The sequence below is a fragment of the Procambarus clarkii genome, chromosome 59 (assembly GCF_040958095.1).
Source record: "Procambarus clarkii isolate CNS0578487 chromosome 59, FALCON_Pclarkii_2.0, whole genome shotgun sequence".
NCBI lineage: Eukaryota > Metazoa > Arthropoda > Malacostraca > Decapoda > Cambaridae > Procambarus > Procambarus clarkii.
The window spans coordinates 24,294,917-24,320,141 of NC_091208.1; the positions used below are offsets into that span (position 1 = coordinate 24,294,917).

General features: G+C 48.9%; 1 protein-coding gene across 2 annotated transcripts in view; it reads left to right on the plus strand.

Moving 5' to 3' along the window:
- CstF64 (cleavage stimulation factor subunit 2 CstF64) overlaps window positions 1–25,225 on the plus strand; it is a 119,812-nt gene that overhangs the window by 88,244 nt on the left and 6,343 nt on the right. For both annotated transcript variants that reach the window (XM_045758673.2, XM_045758672.2), the window contains 3 exons: window positions 9,109–9,243; window positions 13,558–13,760; window positions 19,846–19,964. In XM_045758673.2, coding sequence (XP_045614629.1) covers window positions 9,109–9,243; window positions 13,558–13,760; window positions 19,846–19,964 — 457 coding nt within the window. The remainder of the gene's footprint in view (window positions 1–9,108; window positions 9,244–13,557; window positions 13,761–19,845; window positions 19,965–25,225) is intronic.

Consider the following 25,225-nt stretch of genomic DNA (forward strand, 5'->3'; position numbering starts at 1 on the left):
AAGCATCCCAAAACAAACCTCCTATTTTAGTTGAAACTACTACTGAAAGTCAAATGAGTGGACAGAACTGCCCAAAGAAAGACAAGCAAATGAGCATGACGTCACCACTTGCTGCGCCGCCGTCTACACAGTTCCCCCCCCCCCTCCCCAAGAGGGGAAGGGGGGAGCCCCAGATCCCTCGTGCCGGCAACCACACCTTCAGTTGTGAGGCTGGATGTCAAAACACACGAAAAAGCTGCTCACCAGAGGGAGGGAGGGAGGGATGCTGGGGAGCCTCCAGGTCTCACCCAGAAAATCTCGTTTCATTACATTCAACGCTGGTTTTCTGTGGGGAGCCCCTACGGCTCCCTGGAGCTTATCGGGCTAATGTATGTTATGTTAGACCGGGACATTAGCTAAGGAGTTCAGACCTACCAGGGACCAGCGCCAGAACCTGGCCCCTTCAGAGAGGTTTCAGGGAGCAATGGCCCTGGAAAACCCCATATGGTTGGGGGTTTTCCTTATCTGCCATCGACCGGGGTTAGGCACCCAGAAAGGTAGGTGTAACAAAACAAACCCCACATGGTAAGAAACTACAACAAAACCCGAACAGAGAGGTAGAAAACTCCCTACAATCCCAAGGAAACAAGCAAACAAGCAAACATCACACTTTACTGCCGCGCTGATCGTCCGCGCAGCCCTCCCCACCCCGGGAGGGGGAGGGGGAAGCCCCGGACCTACCCCGCCGGCTGCCAAGCTCGACGATTGACGCTTCTCTGGCCTCAGTTTCCTAGGCGGTGTTTGCCTTGTGTGGCGTTCACTGCCGTGTGTTGTGGTGTGCGGTGGCCAGGAGTACTTCATCAGTGCCGGGGCTGCATGTGCTTAGTGGCTGACTTCCCTAAGCGCCCTGTGAGTACTGCCCTTGCGTAACAGGGTTATCTTCCCTGGGGCGTTCGGGAACCGTTCCCGTAGAGGTTCTTGCTGCTCGGCATTTGCCTCGCCCTTGGGGCCAGCTGGGGCTTGGGGCCCTTGTTTGGCCCTGGGTAGGGATTGGTATTGTGCTGGTTAGGGCGTCAAGGTGTTGCGCAGCCTGCCACCTAAGCGGCGGCCGGTTTCTGTTGCCTCTGGAGACGGTGTACTTTTGCGGGGTTTTTCTTTTGTTTTTCATTTTTCTTGCCTGGTGGGGGTCTGCCTAAGGTGGTTATAGTTCCACTGGTAGTGTTTGGCGGCCCTCTGCTAGGCCCCCGTGCTTGTACACGTCTCAGGGGTTTTCAGTGCTATAATCTACCCTCTTGTTATGTTTGGGTTTCTTAACCGGTTAGCAACACCTTGCCCGGGCTTCCCGTAGTTGTTACCCTACGGGCCCTGGAAACCCCTGTCTGGGCTCGGGGGACCATTGAATGTGTCTTCCGGGTTCCAACCCGTCTTATACGGGATCGTTGGTTGCTGTTCCCTTGTCTCCGGGTGACAGTCGCCAATTTTACCTCCGTCGTGCTGCCTGTTGGGTCACTGACACCTTGACCCGGAGTCTTGCGAGTGATTCTCTGCTTGTTCTCCAGTACTCTCCTGATGTTATTACTGTTCGGAGTACAGGCGGCATCCATGTTGCAAGCTAGGTTAGGTTGCTGCAACATGCTAGGTTGGTTTCCCACTCGAATGCCCCGTGGCCGCCCCGTTTGGTTAGGTGCTGCTCGCCCCTTTCTCTCCATGTTCCCGGCTCCGGACCGTCTGCGGGTTTCGGGGTCGGGGCGGGGTTTAGTTGCGGCAGAGACTCGGGCGGTTTTCGGGGGCTGCCCCGTTCGGGTTGGGGACGGAGGTTTGAGCCTGTGCCTCCTGCCAAGGCTTCTGGGTCTTACCAGCGGCCCTTTCTTGTTGCCTTTCCCATGGACTCTTGCTTTTCTTTCAGGGCGGAGGGCTTGGAGGACGGCTCTGCCCCGGGGCCTCTGTTGTTGGTTCCCGGGGCTGTGGGGGTTGCCTGCTAGCAGTTCTGGGGCGGTTTTGCCCCTTCAGGGGTTTTTCTGCTGTTGGGCGGCGTTTTTCGCCCTTCCAGTCTGCTAGCTTCCCACATTTGCTGGCGTGTTTTTGTGTATTTAGCGTCAGTCACAGCCCCTGCTGGCGGCCATTTTCGTCTGCCGGTTTCACGGCGTGGCCACCAGGGCGGCGTTGCGGTTTGTTTACATGCGTCTGGGTGTGCGAGCGAGCGTCTCTGGTGAGTTTTCAAAAAATTTTCAGGGTTTTTGTTCTCCTGTTGTCGTTTCTTTGTTTTTCTGGTGTTTTCTTGCCGTTGCCTGTTCCTCTGGGAACGTTTGGGTGTTGATTTTGGGTCTGAGCCTATGGGTTTAGGCTCAGTGCCCCTGGCTGGTATGCTTGCTCCCACACCTTGCCCCTCGGTTTTCGGTCTGTTGGGACCGTTTTCCCAGGGCGTTCTGCTGGGGTCTGTGCTTTGCCTTTCAGTGGTGGTCTCCGCCGGCAAATGTGGTGGTTTGGGCTCCCCCTGGTTCGATTCTGGGTTCCTTTGGGTTCCTTGGTTTCGTTCTGGAGGTTTCTTCCTCTTGGGCCCCCTTTTGTGGGTTCAGGGGACTTTGTTTCCTCGTGTAACCCGGTTCTGCCTTTTGGGGTTCCGGGGTCTTCCTGGCTTGCAGACTGAGCTTTTTGGGTCTTGGCACATGTTGTGGTTGTGCTGGGACTTTGTGATTTTGCTGTCGAGGTGGGCCTTTTTGATGCAGTTTTGTGCCTTCTTTGCCTGGCCGGCATAGTGCTCTCTGCCACTAGTCGGCGGCTTGTGCTTTTACAATGTATGTCCTCACCTAGTTGTGCTTGTGGGGGTTGAGCTCTGGCTCCTTGGTCCTGCCTCTCAACCGTCCATCAACAGGTGTATCGGTTTCTGTGCCTCTTGGGCTCTGTCATGTCTACATGTGACATTGTATGGGGGTCAGCCTCGTTACTTGTGTGAGGAGTCGCCACATTACTTCCTAGTGCTTGTGTGAGGAGTCGCCACATTACTTCCTAGTGCTTTCCCGTTCCCATTCTGACACTATATAAAAAAAAAAAAAAAAAAAAAAAAAAAAAAAAAATTATTCTATCTGTGGCTCTTTTGGGTACTCCGTTTCCACCTGTGTCCCCTAGTGCGTGTGCCCCTTGTGTTACATAGCCTGTCCTTATCAACCCTGTCGATTCCCTTGGGTATCTTGAATGTGGTGATCAGGTCTCCCCTCACTTCGTCTTCCAGCGAAGTGTGGTTTCATTCCCGTAGTCTCTCCTCATGACTTCGGTAGTGTACTTTTTCTTTCTGAAGGGGTTCTGTTCCCTTCTCTGTTGACTGGGCGCTGGGGGAGCAGCTTGCTCTGTTGCCTCTCGCTTGGTCCCGCTGTTGGTGGGCGCTTTGGGTTGTCTTCCGGCCTCTGCTGGCGTCGGAGGACGGCTTCTCCCCCTTGGGGGGGTTCAGAGCTGGCGGGGTGGGCTTCTTCCCCTGCGCTTCGTCATTTCCTCTTCGTGGGTGTGTGGGGCGTGGTCGATCCGCCCCATCCTTCTGGGCTTCCCGTCTGCTCTTTGCAGTCATGAGCTTTTCCCGTCTGCTCTTTGCAGTCATGAGCTTTTCCAGTCTGCAGTTCTTCTGGACTACTTCAGTCTGCGCCCTGGATCCTCTGCCCTCCTCGGAGGACTGTTGTCTCCTGTTCGGATTCTGTTAGGGCCGGGTGCATGGATGGTGGACCTGGACCTCCAGGTCACTTCTTGGCACGTTCCTCTCCAGTTTTTCTGGGGCTAGCACGGTTGGTAATTACCTATGTGTACTTACCTAAGTGTAGTTACAGGATGAGAGCTACTCTCGTGGTGTCCCGTCTTCCCAGCACTCTGTCATATAATGCTTTGATTATAATTGTCATATAGTTATATCATGATTGTCATGTCATGATATGTCTTAATATGATTGTCATATAATGCTTTGGTGGTGGGGCTTCAGGTTTGCTGTTTTTATTGCCTTCCCTATTTTGTAAAGGGCACTTTGTATACTCTTTGCATCTTTACCGGATCTTCGTGCCCTGTCTGCGTCTGAGATTCGGTGTCTGGCCTACCTCGACGACTGGCTGGAGTGGGCTCCCAGTCAGTCCGCTTGTCTGCTCGCCAGGGGATGGTTCTTTCCAGATCGCTGGGTTTGGTTTCCTGGTGATCTGGAGGTTTTACCTTCTGTTTCCGTCCCGGGTTCGGACCTGGGCCTTGTTTCAGGCTCTTGGGCCCCTCATTGTCTTCCCTCCGGCAGTGTTACTGCGGCTGTGGTCCCGCCTTTGGCTGTTCAGGAGGGGGTCCCGGGTTGCTCAGCGGTTGCTTGGGCGGTTGTGCGGGAGTTTGCACTTCGGCGTGCTTGTCTGTCCGCGGCGTCGGGTTTGGCTCCGGTGTCGGTTGGTTCCTACGGAGACTCCCCTTCCGCCTCTTGCATTCCTTGGGTTCCTCTAGGGATCTGGTGTTGGTGCTGCGTCACCAGCTTCCTCTTTGGGGTTTTCGGGGTTCCGTGCCTTGGCACCTCCCCGAGCCTTCGCTCGATGTGTTCACGGACGGGTCGTCTCTCGGCTGGGGCTTTGTGACCTGTGCTCACCAGGTCAGCCGAGGTTGATGGAGTCTGTCTGTCCATCGGGCTCTCAGCCCGGTTCAGGTGTTCATGGCTGTCTGGTTTGCGCTTCGGAGGGTTTGGGTCACTAGGTACTCTACCATTCAGCTCTGTTTGGACTGTTCTCTGGTGGTTCTTGCCGGAACCACAGGGGGTTTGGTTAACCGTGTGGTTCGTGTCCGGGGTGTGTCCTGCGTCCTGGTGGACAGCTGTCTCGGTTCATTCCTCTTCGTGGGTTGGCCAGTCGTCGCCGATTCGTTTTGTTGGCTCTGTTGGGCTTATGGACTCCTGGCCATGGACGTCTTCGGGTCGGCGTGGTCTAGGCGTCGCCTGTTTTGTGGCGCCCTTCCCACCTGCGAGGACTTCACGGTGGAGGCTTTCGGCAGGCCTGGTCGAGGTGGGGGGTACTTGTACCTCTTCTCCCGGTCCAGCTGTTGCTTCGGGTTCTAGCTCGGTTGCAGCCCATTCCCACGAGAACAGTCCTTATGGTTCCATGGTGGCCGGCCCGGCCTTCTTTTCCGACGCTGCTTGATAGGTGTCCGTACCCGGGGCGTTTTTCCTGAGGCTTCGCCTTTTTCAGCAGGCCGAATCGGTCCTGTCCGTGACTGGTTCGGCCTTCTCTTTGGCTCTTCGCGTCTGGTATTTTGACGCAGGTATCACCATCTCTATGGTGTTCAGGTGGCTTTGTTGACGGTGTCCCACCTGCGAGCTTCGTCTTGGAGACAGTATGACGTTTATTACGTTTTCTCGCGTTTTGTTTACCCTCCGGCCTGCTCATGAGTCGCCTGAGCCATCCTGGTCTTTGTTCAGGGTGCCTTCTTATCTTCCCCTCAGTTTGTGGTAGCCCCTTCGGTTTCAGTTTCCTCCTCTTTGGTACTGGTGGTAGCTTTATTGGTGTGCAGCCTTTCTCTGTCCTGGCGACGGTCGAGACGGCTGCTTTCCGGAGGGGTTCTTGGGGTATTGGTACTTGTTTGGTTTGGCCGAGGGGTGCGTCCTGTGTTGTCCGGTTGTGCTTTTTGCTGTTGCCGGCGTACCGTGCCTGGGGATGCGCTGTGGTTGATCCGGTTCCTTCGTTCTATGTTTTCAGGGCTCGGGTCTCCCAGGTCGTCCGCAGTGTTTTCCTTCTTCCTGCGGTCTGTCTTTGCGCCCATGCTGTTCAGACGTTTGCAGCATTTGCTGCTGTGTTGGTGACGTCTCGGGCTCATTTCGGGCGCAGGGATTTGTGGGTCGCACAGGTTTTTGGCCGCCCATCCATATGTGCGTCTGTTCTTGGGCGTTCTTGTTGCCTTGGGTCGCAGGTTTGCGACCGGTTGTCTTGGCTTTGCGTTGCAGAGTTTGTGGCGGCCGCCTCCCGGGTTAGCCCTTTCTTTTCCTTCTCTTTGGGTATGAAGCTCCAGGGAGCCGTAGGGGCTCCCCACAGAAAACCAGCGTTGAATGTAATGAAACGCCATTTTCTGGGTGAGCCCCGGAGGCTCCCTGGAAACCCTCCCTCCCCACCGGTCGGCGTTTTTTTCGCGTTGGTTGACGCTTAGCTTCCGAACTGGAGCTTGGCAGCCGGCGCGGTAGGTCCGGGGCTTCCCCCTCCCCCTCCCGGGGTGGGGAGGGCTGCGCGGACGATCGGCGCGGCAGTAAAGTGTGATGTTTGCTTGTTTGCTTGTTTCCTTGGGATTGTAGGGAGTTTTCTACTTCTCTGTTCGGGTTTTGTTGTAGTTTCTTACCATGTGGGGTTTGTTTTGTTATGCTTACCTTTCTGGGTGCCTAACCCCGGTCGATGGCAGATAAGGAAAACCCCCAACCATATGGGGTTTTCCAGGGCCATTGCTCCCTGAAACCTCTCTGAAGGGGCCAGGTTCTGGCGCTGGTCCCTGGTAGGTCTGAACTCCTTAGCTAATGTCCCGGTCTAACATAACACACATTAGCCCGATAAGCTCCAGGGAGCCGTAGGGGCTCACCCAGAAAATGGCGTTTCATTACATTCAACGCTGGTTTTTTGGGGGGAAGCCCCTTTGGCTTCGTGTAGCTATCTTCTCAAAGACAAGGACAAAAGAGGGACAAACCCGGGAGGCAGAAACTATGCACCCAAACCCGAAAACAAGACAACTGCCAACACCGAATGACTCTGCAGATGACCCGGGAGACCCAAACCCCGAAACAGGGATGAAGGGAATCCAGGTCAACCCAAAGCTCGTCCATGGCCACAGAGGCCGCAGCATGCAGGTAATGGCTGAGAGCCACAACTGAACACAAGAAGCACCACCCCCGGCCAAACCAACCAAGCAGCAATCAATCCTTTGACAACCAATCCTTTGGGGACGTCCCTTCTGCCTCTCTCTTCCCTGACCGCGAGGCCATCGAGGTCGATGCCTGCAGGCAGGACTGGGCGAGGTGGGGTTACCTATACCTCTTTCCCCCGGTTCAGCTATTGCTCCAGGTTCTGATTCGCTGGGAGATGTACCAGGGGAGAGTTGTCCTTCTGGCTACTTGGTGGCCAGCTCAATCTTGGTTTCAGGCACTGCTTGCTCGGTGTCCGAACCCGAGGGTCTTCCCACAGCTCTGCCTCTTTCAGCAGATCAGTCCAACTCGGTATGAGGCTGGTTCGTTCTTCTCTGCGAGTCATCGTGTATGGAGTTTATGACTTGTCAATCATCATTTGTTTGGGGCGCAGGTGGCTTCGTTGTTGGTTTCCCACTTGAATGCTTCGTCTTGGCAGCAGTGTGCAGTTTCCTGGCAGTCCTTCTGGTTTTTCCTATCACTGCATGGGTGTACTTCGGTCTCTGATAGGGTTGTCTTGTCCTTCTTTTCGTGGTTGTTCCAGGACTGTCATCTTCTGTCTAATACTGTCGCCTCGTATTGTGAGGCACTGGCGGAGCCACTGCAGCTTGCGTTCGGCATTGATGTTACTTCTGCTCTGTTCCTCAAGCTGTCTCGTGCATTGTTTCACCTCCGGCCTGCTCATGCGCCTCGTGAGCCGTCCTGGTCATTGGACTGAGGGCGCTCTTTTCTCTCTTCTCGATTTGTGGTGGCTCCTTCGGTTCAGGATTGTGTTTCTATGGTTCTTTTCCTGTTGGCATTGGAATCTGGGGGTTGGGTTGGGGAGCTTTGTGTTCTCCTTCGGCAGAGGGACTTTTCTGCTTATATGGTTCTGGTGGTAGGTTTGTTTGTTTACAGCAGTCTCCTCCTTTTCTGGTGATGATAGGGTCTGCTGCTTTCTGGAGGGGTCCTTGGGTTGTTGATGCTTGGTCAGCCCGGGGGTGCATCATATTTTGTGTTTGGTTGCGACTCTCCTTTGTTATCTGTGCGTCATGGCCTCTGTGGCTGTGGACGCGCTTTGCGTTGTCCGGGTTCCCTTCCTTCCTTCCTTCCTTTCCTTCCTTCCTTTCCTTCCTTCCTTCCTTCCTTCCTTCCTTCCTTCCTTCCTTCCTTCCTTCCTTCCTTCCTGATCCAGGGTTCGGGTCTTCCGGGTCATCCGCAGGGTCCTTTGGTTTTGCCAGTTGTCTTGATTTTGAATTTAGAGCGCATGGCATTCGCCTCCCGGGTTCTTCCCTCTTTTTCTTTATCGTTTGTAAGTAGCTCCGGGGAGCCAACGGGGCTCCCCCCAGAAAACCAGAGTTGAATGTAATGAAACACCATTTTCTGGGCGAGTTCCAGAGGCTCCCCGCATCCCTCCCTCCCTCCCTCCCTCCCTCCAGTCGGCGGTGTTTTTCACGTGTTTTTGACATCTAGCCTAAGAACTGACCATTGGATCGCTGGCATAAGGGGTCTGGGGCACCCCTTTCCCTTCCTGGGGAGGGGAGCGGGGTTACGCAGACAGCGGCACGGCTACGTGATAACGTCATGCTCGTTTGCTAATTTTCGTCTGGGGGTAGTTTTTTCCTTTTGTTCAGCTTTTGGTAGCAATATTTTCACTAGAAAAGTGGTTTGTTTTGTGGTGCATACCTTTCTGGGTGCCAGACCCGGTCAATGGCAAACATAGAATGCTCCCAACCACACTATGGGCCATTGCTCCTCGTGCCTCATCTGAGGGGCCAGGTTTTGACTTATGGTCCCCGGTAGGCCGAACTCCATACACTTTGATGCCAGAAAGCTAATATATCCATATCGGCCTGGATAGCTCCTGGGAGCCTCTGGGACTCACCCAGAAAATGACGTTTCATTACATTAATCGCTGGCTTTTTTTACATTCAGGAATGGACTGAGAATTCTCCTATTTACCCCTTTTCACAGTAATGGTTTGGCAAATGTGGTTTGAAATTATCCCTGCTGTGTCAGGGTAGGGAAGGTTTCCCTAATTCAAACTGCAGTGTGCTGTTTTTCTTGGGAGGGGGGTGAGATATTGAATTAGAAGTTACTTAAATGGGTTAAGCTCAGAAATATGGGTAATACTTTAAAATAATTTTTTTTGACAAAACGTGTAGTATCATCTTTTGTAATCAAGGTTCGGGTAATCTTGAGCTATTACAAGCATACTGTAAACCTCATTTACATACTTTAAATTGAATGGTCATGTTTGTTATTTGTTACTACAGGTATCCCCGTGATCCACGTGGTGATTATGACCAGCGGGACCAGAGGACAGACCAGCGGGAGCAACGGTTTCGGGAACCTCCACCGAGTCGTGAACCACGAGAAAACTTTACCCGTGCCGACCCCAGAGAGAGCAGGTGTGCTAGTCAATTATTTGCTGTCATGCATTACATAAAAATTTGTATTTAATGACAGATGATGCATGCATATATGTATGTTTATATAGTACAGTGGCACCTCGATTAACGAGTGGCTCTATCTACGAGCATTTCGAGTAACGAGCAAGCCATTCGCAACAAATTTGTCTCTATTGACGAGCTTCATCTCTATTGACGAGCAAAACCACATGGTGCTTCCTAGCTTCTCGCGGGTTCTCGCAAATTCTCCGACGCCTCCGACGCCTCTAACGCCAGTGTTGTTGTATCGCGCATGACAAGGATCCTTCTGCATTTATTTGTGCTTTTCTTTGTTTTTTTGTGGTTTTGTGACTACAATTTGTAACGTACGATGTTGCCAAAGAAGCTGCTTGCTAAATATATTGTTGTCAAGAGGAAGAAAGACACAATTACTGTGGATTTGAAGAAGGAAATTATAGCAAAGCATGAGCGTTGTGTCTGTGTGATTGATCTGACAAAGGAGTATGGCAGGTCCTCATCAACAATTTGCACCATTAGTAAGGGGATGAGGAGGTAAGGGAGGATAATGCCTCTTCCAGTGAGATCAGGGAAATGTTGGGATTGTTTGAAATGGTGACCGCATTCTTGGAAAAGCATCACCCTGATAAAGCAGTAACAACCCGGTGTGTGAACGTGTTTAATAACAATTTGCTGTCTTGTTTTAGGAACATCCTAAAACGAAGACAAAAGCAATTGTCAATAGATACGTTCTTTGCAAAAGTTGAGAAAAGAAGAGCCAGTGATAGTGAACCACAACCCGGTCCCAGTGGGGTGAAATTCCCAAGAAGAGAGAGACTGCCTGACTCAGAGGTGGATTCTCCTTCCACACCATAACCCCTCTCCTCCTCCTTTCTCCCTCAAGTCAGCAACAACTCTTCATAAGGTAAAGTAAACATGAAAACAGTACAACAAAACATTTATAATTACATGTGCAGTATTATATTTACATTATAAAATGTCATACAAGTATGGATGTTTTTGGGAGTGGAATGGATTAAATTTATTTCCTTTATTTTAAATGGGGAAATTTGTTTCTTAAGACGAGTTTTCCACATAACGAGCTCGGTGCCAGAATGGATTAAACTCGTTAATTGAGGTGCCACTGTATATGGATATTCACTACCAGTATAGTATATGGGCATTAAAAAAATGTTATTGATTTTTTAAGTTAAACCTTCAACATGTTGCAGTTTAGTAAACAAAATTCATTCATGTTTAATTGATAAAGAAACAAAATTGCATGTTGGGGAAATGTGCATTTCTAGGACTGCCCTCATATTAGTTTGCCGTACTATAAGCACTTGTGCATGCTGCATTGTAAAGCCTTAAAAATTGCATCTCCACCCTTGCCTACCAGAAGCCAATACCAGAATCTGGCTCTCTTTATGAAACAAGGGGTAGCTTAGGAAGCAGAGATCAACCTAAAACCTAGGAAAATTCACCAGAAAGGATAAGTGTAACATAACGAGCAACTGCGTGAAGGAAATTAGTACCAGCTAATGAAAAGCACACGAGAAATATCCTTACCATGATATGCCTGACAACGTGTAAATGACCCAGGAATTGTGATGTCTGATGATCTGATGTTTAGTGAACATAGCCATGCAAATACAGAGGAACCTCGGTTAACGAATTTAATCCATTCCTGCACCAAGCTCATCATGTGAAACGCTCATATTGCGAAACGAATTTCCTCATTTAAAATAATGGGAAAACAATTACTGTAATCCATTCCACCCCAAAAACATCAATATGAAATTTTATAATGTAATTATAATACATGTAATTATTATAAATATTTTTTTCTGGGGGGGAGCCCCTACGGCTCCCCGGAGCTTACTAGGCTGATATGCTAATGTCAGACTTTGGCATCAGTCATGTGTATGGAGTTCTTTGGATCTACCGGGGACCACTAGCCAGAACCTGGCCCCCCTCTAGAGAGGCAAGGGGAGCAATGGCCTATAGAAACCCCTGTGTGGTTGGAAGCATTCTATGTCTGCCATCGACCAGGTCAGGCACCCAGAAAGGTAAGCGTCCCAAAACAAACCCTTATTTTGGTGAAAATTGCAAAACAAAAAACGAATGAGTGAATAGAACTCCCCAAACAAAAACTAGCAAATTAACACTTTCGCCCGGGCATGACGCAGCATTGCGTCATCCGTTTACTGGCGGTAATTCCGGGGATGACGCAGCATTGCGTCATCCACTTTAAATAATCGCCAAAAATCAGCTTTTATCCGATTTTTTTGGGACTGGTTTTAAAATGCGCGCCGATGTCTTCCCATTTTCCTTGTTGAGCCTCGTGGCCCTCAGGTGGCTTGGCACATGCCGTGGGCCCATTGCTTTCGCTCCACTGTTGTGACCAATGTCGCCTCCCCTCGCATCTCAAACTTGTGAACATTTCGCCTATTTTCCGTGGCTATATTTCTTACTGCGGCTTTAGAAACTATCCACGCTTACTCCACGATGGATAGTGATCATGAACAAGGCCCTTCCAGGAAGAAAATTGCGAAAGAAAGGCTTGAAAAGGGCGGGAATTGGGAGTGTAGGTGGAAGGCGGCTGAGAACTCACTCGCGGCTAACGCGTGGCCCGTTTTCAACTCGTCGGCGGTTGGAGCGTGACCAGGTTTTTTATTTGATATGCTAATGTTCCTCTAGATAATTCTATTGCGAACCCATTGAGACCAAAATGAAAGACCTAGGATAAAAATTGAGGTGACCAGACTGAAAATAGTGAAAACATTTTATCGCGTTTGCGCGCTCCTGGGTAACTCGTTCGCACTTTCTCTGTTTGCTGCGGGTAATTAGCCGGGCTTTTGGAGTTTATATGCATTTAGTGCTGTAGAGAATTCTATTGCGAACACAATGATACCAAACTTAATCTCGTAGGACGAGAATTAAGGTGACAAAGTTGAAGAGAGTATACACTTTTCAGATTTTACGCGCACTCCAGTGACACCCTGGGTCCCATATCGCACAGTTGAGGGGTGGCGAGCGGGGTGCACCAAAGTGTTAATATGACATCACCCGTCGCCACACCTCCGTCTGCGCAGCTCCCCCCTCCCCGCGAGGGGGAAGGGGGAGCCTCAGACCTCCTGCTCTGGCGATCCACACCCAAGTTCTTCGGCTGATGCTAAAGGCTGAGGTCATGTGATCTGGTTCCGGTGGTTGTTTCAGCACCGTACCTAGCGTGTGGTGACTGTCTTCCAGGTGGTGTGTGAGCCGGGAGTGATTTTCTAGTATTCGGGCTGCATGCACCTAGGGTTTCCTTCCCTAGGTGCCCTGTAAAGTACTACCCTTGGGCTTGGGGCCACCTTCCACAAGTTCCTTGGGTTCTGCCTCTACTTGGCCATTTGCTGTTTGGTTTTCGGCCGCCCTTTGTGTGCTAGGGTGTTCTGTCTCCCTTGTTCACCTTCAGGTAAAGGGCAGTTTGCACTGATAGGAGCGCAGAGTACTGCGTAGCTTGTTTTCACCATTCATGGCGGCCGGCTCTGTTCCGCCTGGGTATGCTGTCCTCTTGCGGGGTTTTTCTTTTTCTTTTTGTTTTTCTACCTGGTTCTGGCGCTGGTCCCTGGTAGGTCTGAACTCCATAGTTAATGTCCCGGTCTAACATAACATACATTAGCCCGATAAGCTCCAGGTAGCCTCCGGGGCTCACCCAGAAAATGGCGTTTCATTACATTCAACGCTGTTTTTTTGCTGTATCACTGTGAGGTCTGGGGTTCTGAATATGTTGTTATACCCTATCCAGACATCTTAGGTTTTGTAGTCCTATGTTGAAGTCCCAGCTAGTTTTGTCTAGCTGGACAGCTAGACTCTGCCTACCAGGAGATAGCCTCTGGCTATCTTCCTACTGCACCTAGACAGCAGCTTGTTTGTTGGAAACAACACAGCCATCTGTTTGCAATTAACAGCTTAGCAGAGATCGAGGTCACCTGACGCATCCTGACCTGAAGGCAACTTGTGAAAATTAACACTCGAAAGGTGTTACTTTAGAATGCTAAGGGCCGACTGCCTTGCGCCACCAATATCCTTTGTGACTGACTCTCATTGTATGTGAAATATTAAATAAAAACTATTTATTGTGTTTCTGCAGCACTCTATAATCATTGCATCTCCAGTATTTATTTCAACACCATGCTCATATATTGAGATGTGGCAGTCCAAGGACAAATTTCTTGAATGCAATAAAAACATGTCTGGTTGTATAATGTTGAGTGAAATAGAACATCTAAGCTAATTGTGTATTACATAATATATTATTATCCATTATAGAGACCGAGAGCGAGATTCTCGCAGCTACCGTGACTCTCGAGACAGCCGGGATCAGAGAAGTACCGAGTCACGGGAACAACGTGACAATAGAGATCCTCGAGCTGCAGATAGAGACAGAGACTACCGTAACAATCCTCCCAGTGAAACTCGTGACCCTCGAGGGGGAAGACCAGCTTTCCCTCAGGATAAAGACTTCAGAAGCAGTGAGTTTATTGACTTCTAAGAGGTCAAAGTTATGCAGTAGTCCTATATGTAAAAATACAATATTACTTTAACCTTATAACTATAAAGTAGTGTTACTTTTAGCAGGTTTATATGTTGAATGTTGCTTTGGTTCTCTTGTATGTCTCAGTATTGGTTTTCAGATACCTCTTTTCTGTGGGGAGCCCCTACGGCTCCCTGGAGCTTATCGGGCTAATGTATGTTATGTTAGACTGGGACATTAGCTATGGAGTTCAGACCTACTAGGGACCAGCGCCAGAACCTGGCCCCTTCAGAGAGGTTTGAGGGAGCAATGGCCCTGGAAAACCCCATTATGGTTGGGGGTTCTCCTTATCTGCCATCGACCAGGGTTAGGCACCCAGAAAGGTAAGCATAACAAAACAAACCCCACATGGTAAGAAACTACGACAAAAAACCGAACAGAGAGGTAGAAACTCCCTACAATCCCAAGGAAACAATCAAACAATCAATTTACTGCCGCGCCGGTCATCCGCGCAGCCCTCCCCTACCCAGGAGGGGGAGGGGGGGCCCGGACCTCACCGCTCCGGCTGCCTTCAGTTCGTAAGCTAGTGTCAACCGGGATAGACGCTTCTCTGGCCTCAAATTCCTGGGCGGTGTTTGCCTCGAGTGGCGTTCTCTGCTCTCTTTGTGTGGTGTGCGGTGGCCAGGAGTACCTCATCAGTGCCGGGGCTGCATGCGCTTAAGGGCTTCCTTCCCTAAGCGCCCTGTGAGTACTGCTCCTGCGTGTCAGGGTTATCTTCTCTGGGGCGTTCGGGAACTGCTCCCGTAGGGGTTCTTGCTGCTCTGCATTTGCTTCGCCCTTGGGGCCAGCTGGGGCTTGGGGCCCTTGTTTGGCCTTGGGTAGGGAGTGGTATTGTGCTGGTTAAGGCGTCAAGGTGTTGCGCGGCCTGCCACCTAAGCGGCGACCGGTTCCTGTTGCCTCTGGGGACGGTGTACTTTTGCGGGGGTTTTCTTTTGTTTTGTTTTTGTTTGCCTGGTGGAGGTTCCCGCCTTGTGGGTCTATAGTTCCCCTGGTATTGTTTTGGTGGCCCTCTGATAGTCCCCCGTGCTTGTACACATCCCAGGGGTTTTCAGTATTATCATTTACCCTTGTTTTGTTTGGGTTTCTTAACCAGTTAGCAACACCTTGCCCGGGCTTCCCGTAGTTGCTAACCTACGGGCCCTGGAAACCCCTGTCGGGGCTCGGTGGACCCATGGATGCGTCTCCCGAGTTCCAGCCTGCCTTGTGCGGGTTTGAAGGTTGCAGTGTGCTCTTGTCTCAGGGTGACAGTCACCTGTTTTGCCTCCGTCATGCTGCCTGTTGGGTCAATGACACCTTTGACCCGGAGTCTTGCAAGTCATGTTCTCTGCTTGTGCTCCAGTTTTACTCTGAGGATGTTCCTGTTAGGGTACAGGCAGCATCAGCGTTGCATGTTAGGTTCAGGTTGGTTTCCCACCCGGATGCCCCGAGGCTGCCCCATTTTGGTTTTAGGGACCCTGACCTGGGGGCGTTAGTTGCTTTGGCTTTGGCTCATGCCGTGGCCTCTGGTCCTTCCCCTGTGGTTCTTCCTGCACCTTCCCCCTGTGTCCGGCTCCAAAACGTCTGAGGGTTTCGGCCTCGGCACAGGGTTTAGTTGGTAATGAGACTCGGGCTGCCTCGGGGGCTGCCCCATTCAGGTCGGGGACAGAGGCATTTGAGCCGGTTCCTCCTGCCGAGGCTTCTGGGTCCCACCAGCAGACCCCCCTCTTGTCTGCCTTTCCTTTGGACTCTGCCTTTTCTTCAAGGGTAGAGGGTTTGGAGGACGGCTCTGCCCCAGGTCCCGACATGGGGGATCCTGGGGCTGGGGAGGAGTCAACCTGGGGGCCTTGGTCCCCCCTTGACCCCACTTGGGTGCTTTTGCCTTCCTCGCGGGGTTTATTGTTGCAGGGGGAGGGATTTTTTTATCCCCCTTCCCTGTATGAGTATGATTTGGGTTCGGCTCCTCCCCGGGTTCGGTTCCGGGCGCCTTTGGGTACCTCGGATCTGTCTTTCCAGAGGTTTTCTGCTTCCCGTATCTCTGCAAAGGTGGCTCGGGAAGCTCTTGCTGCATACCTCTTGTGAGACCCGGGTTATGCCTCTGCAATGGATCCGTCCTCGTTTGAGTTCGGTTCTTCCTATTTTTGGGTGCGTTTGGAGGTTCCAGAGTCTTCCTGGCTGGCAGACTGCCCTTTCTTTTCGTTGGGGGCGTGACATGGGTTTTGTCGGACCCTCACGCTTGATTGGCAGGGAACTTCTACTTTTATGCAGGTTTACCTGGGGTGCGAGTTTGAGCACCTTAATGCGTGCTTGTTCGCTCCCGTGCTTTCTCGGGATGTTGGCCTTTTCCAGCTTCACGTGCAGGTTCCTCAGCTTTCGGCTTTGTTGGTTGCGGAGAAGTTGCGATCCCGTGGCATTTGACTTCGGTCTTACGTTTCTTTTCCATTCTCGAGCTGTCTTCTGCTTGGCTTGAGGAGGATGTGGGAGCGTTGAGTGAAGGGCCTTCGTCCGGGACGCTGACTTTTGCAGCTAGGGCGTCGGCTGCACTGTTGAAGCTCTTTGCCCCCATCCTGAAAGAAGCGGTGTCTCTGTTTTTTGCTTCACACCTCGTGTGCAGTCAGGCGATGCTCTCCCTCTCTTTGGAATCCGCTTGGGTCCTGGCTCTTAGGTTTTCATCTCTGTTTTGTATGTTGCTGTTTGCAGAGACTGCGGTCTCTCAGTTTCTGTACACAGCTTCGTCTAGTTGTCGTCTTATGGCGGACTTGTTGATTCTCCGAAGTGATCGTTCTGGGCTGTTTCGGAAGGGTCGTCCCAGGGTTCTGGGTTCTGCTGGTAGAGGTGGGCCATTGGTGCTAGTTTCTGAGTTGCTGTTCCCTTCGGGGCCAGCGTCGTCTGGTCGGCGCAGTGATCGCTCTGTTCGACGGTTGGGTTCTCGTAAGGGGCGTCGGCCCTTTCGCGGTTTTCCCCGTTGACGGGGCGATGGGGGGGAGGCTCGCTCTGTTTGCCCACACTTGGTCCCACGATTTGTGGGCCTTTTTGCTCGTGTAATCCGGCCTGCGGTGGCGTTGGCAACTCGTCCTCCTTTGGAAGGTTCGGGGCTAACAGGGCAGGTTTCTTCTCCTGCATTTCGTCAAGTCATTTTGGAGTGGGTGCGCTTGGGCATGGTCGAAACGACTACGTCCCTCAGGTGGGTTTTCCGTCTGTTTCCAGTGCTGAAACGGGACTGTGTGGATCTGAAGTTCATTCTGGACTTGTCCCATCTGAACCCCTGGATTCCTTGCCCCTCCTTTCGGATGACTACTCTCTCTCAGGTCCGGCTTCTGTTGGAGCCGGGTGCCTGGATGGTGTCCCTGGACCTCAAGGATGCCTATTGGCACGTTCCTATTCATCCGGGTTTCAGGGACTGGTTAGGTTTCGTTGTGGGGCGTCACGCTTACCGTTTTCTGCGTCTCGGCGACAGTATGAAGTTTCCTGGCATTCTTTTCGCCATTTCCTGGCTCTTCGTAGGTTGTCTTTTCTTTCGGATCAGGTCGTCTTATCCTTTCTTTCTTGGCTTTTTCAGGACCGTCATTTGATGCCTAATACTGTCACCTCGAATCGTGCGGTGCTGGCTGAGCTGCTCAAGTTAGCTTTCGGGGTGGACGTCACATCCGCCCTGTTTCGTAAGCTTTCCCGTGCTTGTTTCATCTCCGGCCTGCTCATGCGCCTCCTGAGCCGCCCTGGTTCTTGGACAGGGTGCTCTCCTATCTTTCCTCTCCTCGGTTTGTGGTGGCCCCTTCGGTCCCAGATTGTTTTTCTAAGGCTTTGTTTTTGTTGGCATTGGCCTCTGGGGGCCGGATCGGGGAGCTTCATGCTCTCCTCCGGCGCAGGGGTTTCTGCTCTTTTGGTCCTGGGGGTAGGTTTGTCCGTTTGCAGCCTTCTCCATCCTTTCTGGCAAAGAACGAGACGGCTGCTTTCCGGAGGGGTCCGTGGGTCATTGATGCTTGGTTGGTTCGGCCGGGGGTGCATCATGTGTTGTGTCCGGTTGCAGCACTTCGCCGTTATCTGCATGCTTCGGCCGGAGTGGCTGGGGATGCGCTTTGGGTTGATCCGGTTTCCCTCGTTCCCTGTTCCAGGGCTAGGGTCTCCCAGGTTGTCTGCAAGGTTATTAATTAACACTTTCGCGCACCACGCCCGCCACCCCTCAACTATGCGTAGTGGGTCCCAGCGTTTCACGGGAGCGCGGGTTAATTCTGAAAAGTGTATACTCTCTTCAACTTTGTCACCTCAATTCTCGTCCTACGAGATTAAATTTGGTATCATTGTGTTCGCAATAAAATTCGCTACAGCACTAAAGGCATATAAACTCCAAAAGCCTGGCTAATTACCCGCAGCAAACAGAGAAAGTGCGAACGAGTTACCCAGGAGCGCGCAAAAGCGATAAAATGTGTTCACTCTTTTCACTCTGGTCACCTCAATTTTCGTCCTAGGTCTTTCATTTTGGTATCAATGGGTTCGCGATAGAATTCTCTAGAGGAATATTAGCATATAAAATAAAAAACCTGGTCACGCTCCACCCGCCGACGAGTTGAAGACGGGCCACGCGTTAACCACGAGTGAGCGCCCAGACGCCTTCCAGCTACACTCCCAAGTCCTGCCCACAAATGTTTAGTATTTTTACCGGTTGCTAATCTCAATTTTCGTGTTACAACGCTCATTTAGGTATGAAATTGTTTCTAATAGAATGCTTTATATGGATATGTGCATATAAGGGCCAATTGAAGAATAATATTGCCAGTACAATACGCGAAAGTATGAACAAAAAAAAAATATACAAAATAATACAACTTTTTGTACTTACCACTTCAGTGTTGTGTGTTGAACATGACATGGGTTGAACATTTGTTCAATATATTATATATTGATTATATTATATATTGAACACCAGTCCCAAAAAATATCGGATAAAAACCTGATTTTTGGCAATTATTTTAGTAAACGACGCAGCATTGCGTCATTACTGAGATTACCGACAGTAAAAATATGACGCAATGCTGCGTCGTTACCGGACGAAAGTGTTAAGTCTAGCCAGCCTGCGGTCTATCCTTGCGCCCATGATGTTCGAAAGTTTGCAGCTTTGGCTGCCATGTTTGGTAACATGTCTTGGGCACATATTCAGGTGCGTGGATTTTGGAAGTCGAACAGGGTCCTGGCCGCCCGTTATTTGGTGAACTGTCCCTGCTCCTCGGCGTTCTTGTGTTGCTTTGGGTCGCAGGTTGCAGCCAGTTGTCTCGACTTCGCGTTGAGGAGATTGTGGCCGCCGCCTCCTGGGTAAGTCCCTATTTTTTTTCTCTATGGGTATGTAGCTCCAGGGAGCCATAGGGGCTCCACACAGAAAACCAGCGTTGAATGTAATGAAACGCCATTTTCTGGGTGAGCCCAAGAGGCTCCCTGGCTTCCCTCCCTCCCATCCGGTCGGCGTTTTTTTTTTTTTTTTGTGTTGGTTGAAGCCTAGTTGGGTGAAGCCTTCCGAACTGAAGGCAGCCGGCGCGGTGAGGTCCGGGGCCCTCCCCTCCCCCTCCCGGGGAGGGGAGGGCTGCGCGGACGACCGGCGCGGCAGTAAATTGATTGTTTGATTGTTTCCTTGGGATTGTAGGGAGTTTCTACCTCTGTTTGATTTTTTGTTGTAGTTTCTTACCATGTGGGGTTTGTTTTGTTATGCCTACCTTTCTGGGTGCTTAACCCCGGTCGATGGCAGATAAGGAGAAACCCCAACCACAAGGAGGTTTTCCAGGGCCATTGCTCCCTGAAACCTCTCTGAAGGGGCCAGGTTCTGGCACTAGTTCCTGGTAGGTCTGAACTCCATAGCTAATGTCCCGGTCTAACATAGCATACATTAGCCCGATAAGCTCCAGGGAGCCTCCGGGGCTCATCCAGAAAATGGCATTTCATTACATTCAACGCTGGTTTTTTATTTCATTTGTGTGTTTTGAGTATAAATGTAAAGTTTTTATACTCATTACTGGAGAGTACTCAGGCAACTAAGAGCTTTTTCCTTTTTTTGTGCACAGGTGGAAACCCTCCTCCTCCCATAGGTGGACCTTCGCAGCCTCCTCCACGTGGTGTTCCTCCACCATCCTCAGCTCCCACTGCTCTTCCAGCCAATCTTGCTGGACAAGATCAGGAGAAGGTCAGTGTCTTTGTCAACATTTTGGTAAAAGTATATTGAAGACAGAAATAAATAGGATGAGAAGTGGGATTAACCCTTTGGCTGCGATAGTTAATAGCAGTCGAAGGCTGAAAATATGACTTAAAACACAATAAGCAACTTGAGTCCAAGCGCTGTATTCAGAAAAATGTTTCCAAATCTTATAATGTTCAACCGGGTCGTCTGTCCTTCAGAACAAGACACTTTATCTGGGAAATGCTACAACCAGTTGGTGGCACAATTGGCATAATAATCAAATATTACCCTATATACAAAGTAGTGGCAAAAGTGGGTAGTTACGCTTCCTTCAAACACATACATTGCCTATTTTTACAAATTATTTTGGGCAAGATCTGTTAAGCAATTTTGATTAATATAACATGTTGTGTTTAAAATAAATAGTGAGTTTTGTCTTTACCCAACTGTGCTATAATAAATTCCTCGATGGTCTGAACAGTCTGGTGCAAATTATTCAGTGGAACAAACAAACAAATGTTTGTTTCAGTGAGAATTACTCGCCCAAGTCACTGCCAAGCCCATTAAATCTTTTAAAGAAATCTAAATATAGAATTATTTTACAAATGATATTATAATACTTAAAAAAATACATTATACACAAAACAGCCAGAAGTGAATCATTATTGCATCATGTAGCTCATCCTTGGCTTAAATGAGATTGTGCTAATGCACAGCAGTCCCCGTGGTGTAGTGGTAAGATCCTCGCCTGGTGTTTCGCAAGCACTTTGTCCTGGGTTCATATCCTGGCCAGGGAGGATTGACTGGGCTCCAATCTTTAACTGTAGCCTTTGTTTACCCAACAGTAAAATGGATACCTGGTTGTTAAACGATTTGGCGGGGTTGTATTCCAGGGAACATATGATTAAGGACTTGTTTGAAATGCTACGCGTGCTAGTGGCTGTACAAGAATGTAAAACTCTTGTACTGTATATATAAGTAAAAAATAAAAAATAAAACAAGTATAGGCAGTCCCCAATAACAAGTGGGCTGCATTCTGGAAAGCCATTTGTAAAGCAGTTGTTCAGAATGTGGAATTAGATTTCCCATGTGCACAATGGTATAAATGGGAGATGCATTCCTAGACCACCAAAAATCTTCATAAAAAACAGTATTTTGGGAACAAATAGTATAAGAAACACTACCTATTTTTTATCTGAATGGAACAGTTACCCTGCTTGTACAAGTTAGCTTTTTGGGAAGGGCTGAGTCAGTAGCTCCATGTGGCTATATCCTGTATATTTCCATCAGGTTTGGTGGAGATATACAGTGGTGATACTCCACCAGGTTTGGCAGATATACAGTTATACAGTGGTACCTCGCATAACGAATTTAATCCGTTCCATGTTCGTCATGTGAAACGGACGTCATACAAAACAAGTGTGCCCCATGTAACCAGTGTGATGCACTGTGTTTATTGTGAAATTCCCCAGTGTGCATGACATCAAATGTTCCCCAAAATATCATTTTTCTTTGCAAAATGATAAATTACCGTCCCTGAACATGTCTATGTAAAAGTAATTACCAAATTCCACTTACTTTGGGTGTGAGGGCATGGACAAGGTGCGCTGTGACGTCATCAGGGCCTGGTCGCCCGTGTGTGAAGCTCCCAGACACGGTCGCGCAGGCCATTCAAGCACTGCATGTTGCCACAAATATATTTTCAAATATTTTTTCTATGCATTTCCAATGCGGTTTTATTTGTTTCTTTTATCGTATATGATGCATATATGTGACCTTTACAATATGTATACAGTAGAATGTTCATAATTTTCCATGAAACTGTGATACATGTGTCAGTAATGTGTCCACAATAAATGTTTATTGTCACAATATTACGTGGTAAAAATTCACTAAAATTACAATATGTACAGTTTCACACACTATTTACACAGTAACACACTGTATTACACACTCAGTACTTTGGAGGTGCGTAATAGTCAACGAAGTAGTCCATGGTACACAGCGCGACTTTGCTCTCATTGCACCAGCTACAGATAGATTTTCGTTTCCTGTTTCATCGTTCTGTGTGCTTGCAAATAACGCTCTCGTGTGCACCCTTGGCTTTAGTACTTGTAGGTGGTATGTAGCCAAGCTTGTAAAGCATAAGGTAGTATTGAAATTATTATAGGAAAAGCTCAGTTTGTAAGGTAGTCTTGAAAAGATCGCTTTGTAAGGTCCCACACAGGAAGAGATTCAGCTAGCCTCAAAGAGTGTCCATCAGTCAGGAAGAGATTCAGCTAGCCTCAAAGAGTGTCCATCAGTCAGGAAGAGATTCAGGTATTCTTGAAAATATCAATGAACAACACCACCATGGAAGCCGCTAACACTGTTCATCTATGCTACTTGTATCAGATGCATCATCATTGAACGCAGAAAACGATTCATCTATGTATCATCTATATAAATTGGAGATGGCAAGGGTGGGGCTCAGAGCTACAACTGGATACGCTCGCTGTATCATCCTCATAGGTGCTGCATCACTGGCATCCGACCGTTGTGTTAAGCCCTTATTGCGCCTAGCTTCACCAATGTTATGACCCCTTGTTCTTCAAACAATAGGGTCTGAATTGCACCGATTGAGCGCAGTCTTTCAACACCGTGTGGGACAGGTGTTTGAGAGCCAGAGGCACGTGTGCTACAAATGGTTGCTCACGCAGTACTAACCCAGCCAGCAGCCCTTGTCTTTCATATTCGTTATAACAAAAGGTTCGTTCAGTGTTTGTCGGGTAGGCTGCTCCATTATGACAATCTTTCTTTGTTTCAAATGTGTTCCATTTGTTTTGTATTTGTCACTTACGTCTCAATAATGGAGCAGCCTACCCGACAAACACTGAACGAACCTTTATGGCATTTGTCCATTTTTCAAATTGTTTCAACAGTTCTTTTATTTTTCGTTTTTTTTTATTTAAGAAACATGGAGTAGCCGACCTGTAGACCACCGAATGAACCTTTTTGACATTTGTACTGGTTTTCAAAATTCTTCATTTTTTTTATTATTTACGTTTTTTGTATGTAAGAAACATGGAGCAGCCTACGTGCCGACCACGGAACGAACCTTTTGCTATAAGACAAATGAAAAATAAATATTGAACACATTTGAAGAAAGGAAAATGTCATAATGGTTTATTCAGTGTATGTAAGGTAGGCTTCTCCATTATTGAGACGTAAATGACAAATACAAAACAAATGGAACACATTTGAAACAAAGAAAGATTGTTATAATGGAGCAGCCTACCTGCCGAACACCGAACGAACTTTTTTGACATTTGTTGTATATCAGATATTTCATTTCTTTTTTCCTACAAAAACGTCAATGCTTTGCAACATCTCAGCAGTCACCCTTTTATATCCCAGCATCATTAGCATCTTTAAACAAGAACAACATAATTTATGTGCATCGTCAGCGGCGTCTAAGAATGTGCAAGAAGCAGCGCGACCCCACCGTGTGGTGTTGACGTTACTCAAACCAGCGTTCGTCATACGGGACGATTTGATGCCGATCGGGCCGTTCGTTACCCAAAATGTTCGTCTTTTGGGGCAATCGTTATGCGAGGTACCACTGTATTAACTAATTATATTATATATTATATTATATTAACTAGGTGAGTAGAGTGGTGATACTCCATCAGGTTTGTATCACACCAAGCCCCTTTCCCCTACTGAAGACCACAAGCCAAAACTTGGTCTCCTCAAAGAGCCACAAGGGGCAGAGGATTTAAGATCATTTTAACTGAAGGAAAAAATGACCAGAAAGGTAGCATGAACAAAAGCAGGCAACAGCAAGGTAAAATAAATATTGAACACACAAGAACAAGAAAATGGGAAAAATAAATAAAAAATTATGGTAAATAGTAGTGTTTAGGGTAAAGGCTAATACAGAAAATAGGCAAGCCCTGTAGCTTCGTGCTAAGTGCCGGCCAGCCGTAGATGTTGTTCATCTTGCAGGGAACTTTTGCTGGTTGTTGCATCCTATTATTTTAGTATTAGCTTTGCAGGTATATTTTAATTCCTGTAGTTTATATGGGCTTGGCTTGTGTTCTGCTTCAGGCTGCAGGCACTAAAGCTTTCTTCCCTGGGTGCCCGCTAGCAGTCATAGTTATCTTCTCTGATGTGTTGAAAGTTTGCCCCCCAAGAGGTCAAGCCTCAAGGGGTGGAGAGCCTCTCCTTGGGAGAGGCTCTCCACCCCTGGAGATCAAGGGTCCTAGACTCCTCTTTTTAAGCCCTTTACTGGAGGCATTTTTTTTTATTGCGCTAGGGGTGCACTTAGGTTTGTATTTGTTTATACAGTGTGCACACATTTATATGGTTGGCTACATTTAGTGATTTTGTCAGCAAGCGGCCCCAGTCTCTGTGGTTTCTGCTTGGTTAGCGGCCTTCAGGCCCTGGTAATACTATCGCGGGTCTTTAGCATGGTCCTTTATTGATTAGCCTATGATGTAAGCAGAAAAGCCCAACTTGGGCAAAGAATTACTAAACAGGCAGGAGCCAGAGAGTAACAGTTAGGGCGAGAAGTCAGACTGGCGAACCGTAACGAGTGGAGTACCTCAAGGATTGGTGCTGGGACCAGTTCTATTTCTAATATACGTGAACAGCATGTCTGCAGGAGTCGAGTCCTATATATCGATGTTCACGGATAATGCAAAATTAATGAGGCGAGGAGTGACAGATGAGGATTGTAGGATTCTCCAAGAGGACTTGAACAAACTACAGAGATCGTCAGAGCAATGGCTACTGGAGTTCAACACGACTAAGTGTAAAGTTTTGGAAATGGGACTAGGTGACAAGAGACCAAAAGGTCAGTACACAATGAATGGAATCTATCGTCCTGTGACAATTCGAAAAAGGGACCTGGGAGTGGACGTAACACCAAGTCTAACTCTGAGGCTCATATAAATCGGCAAAACGACAGCAGCGTACTCTGCGCTAGCAAAAGTTAGAACATCATTCAGAAACCTAAGTAACCTAAGTAAGGAGGCATTCAGAGTGCTTTACACTGCCAATGTAAGGCTAGTCTCAGAGTATGCAGCTCCATCATGGAGCCCCCCACCTAAAGGAACACATTAGGAAACAGGAAAAGTTTCAGAAATTTGCTACAAGGCTAGTAGTCCTGGAGTTGCATGGGATGGGATATGAATAGCAACTGAAGGAACTGAACCTGACAGTGCCAGGGAGCATGGAGACATAATAGCAGCATACGAAATACTTAAGGAAATTGACAGAGTAGA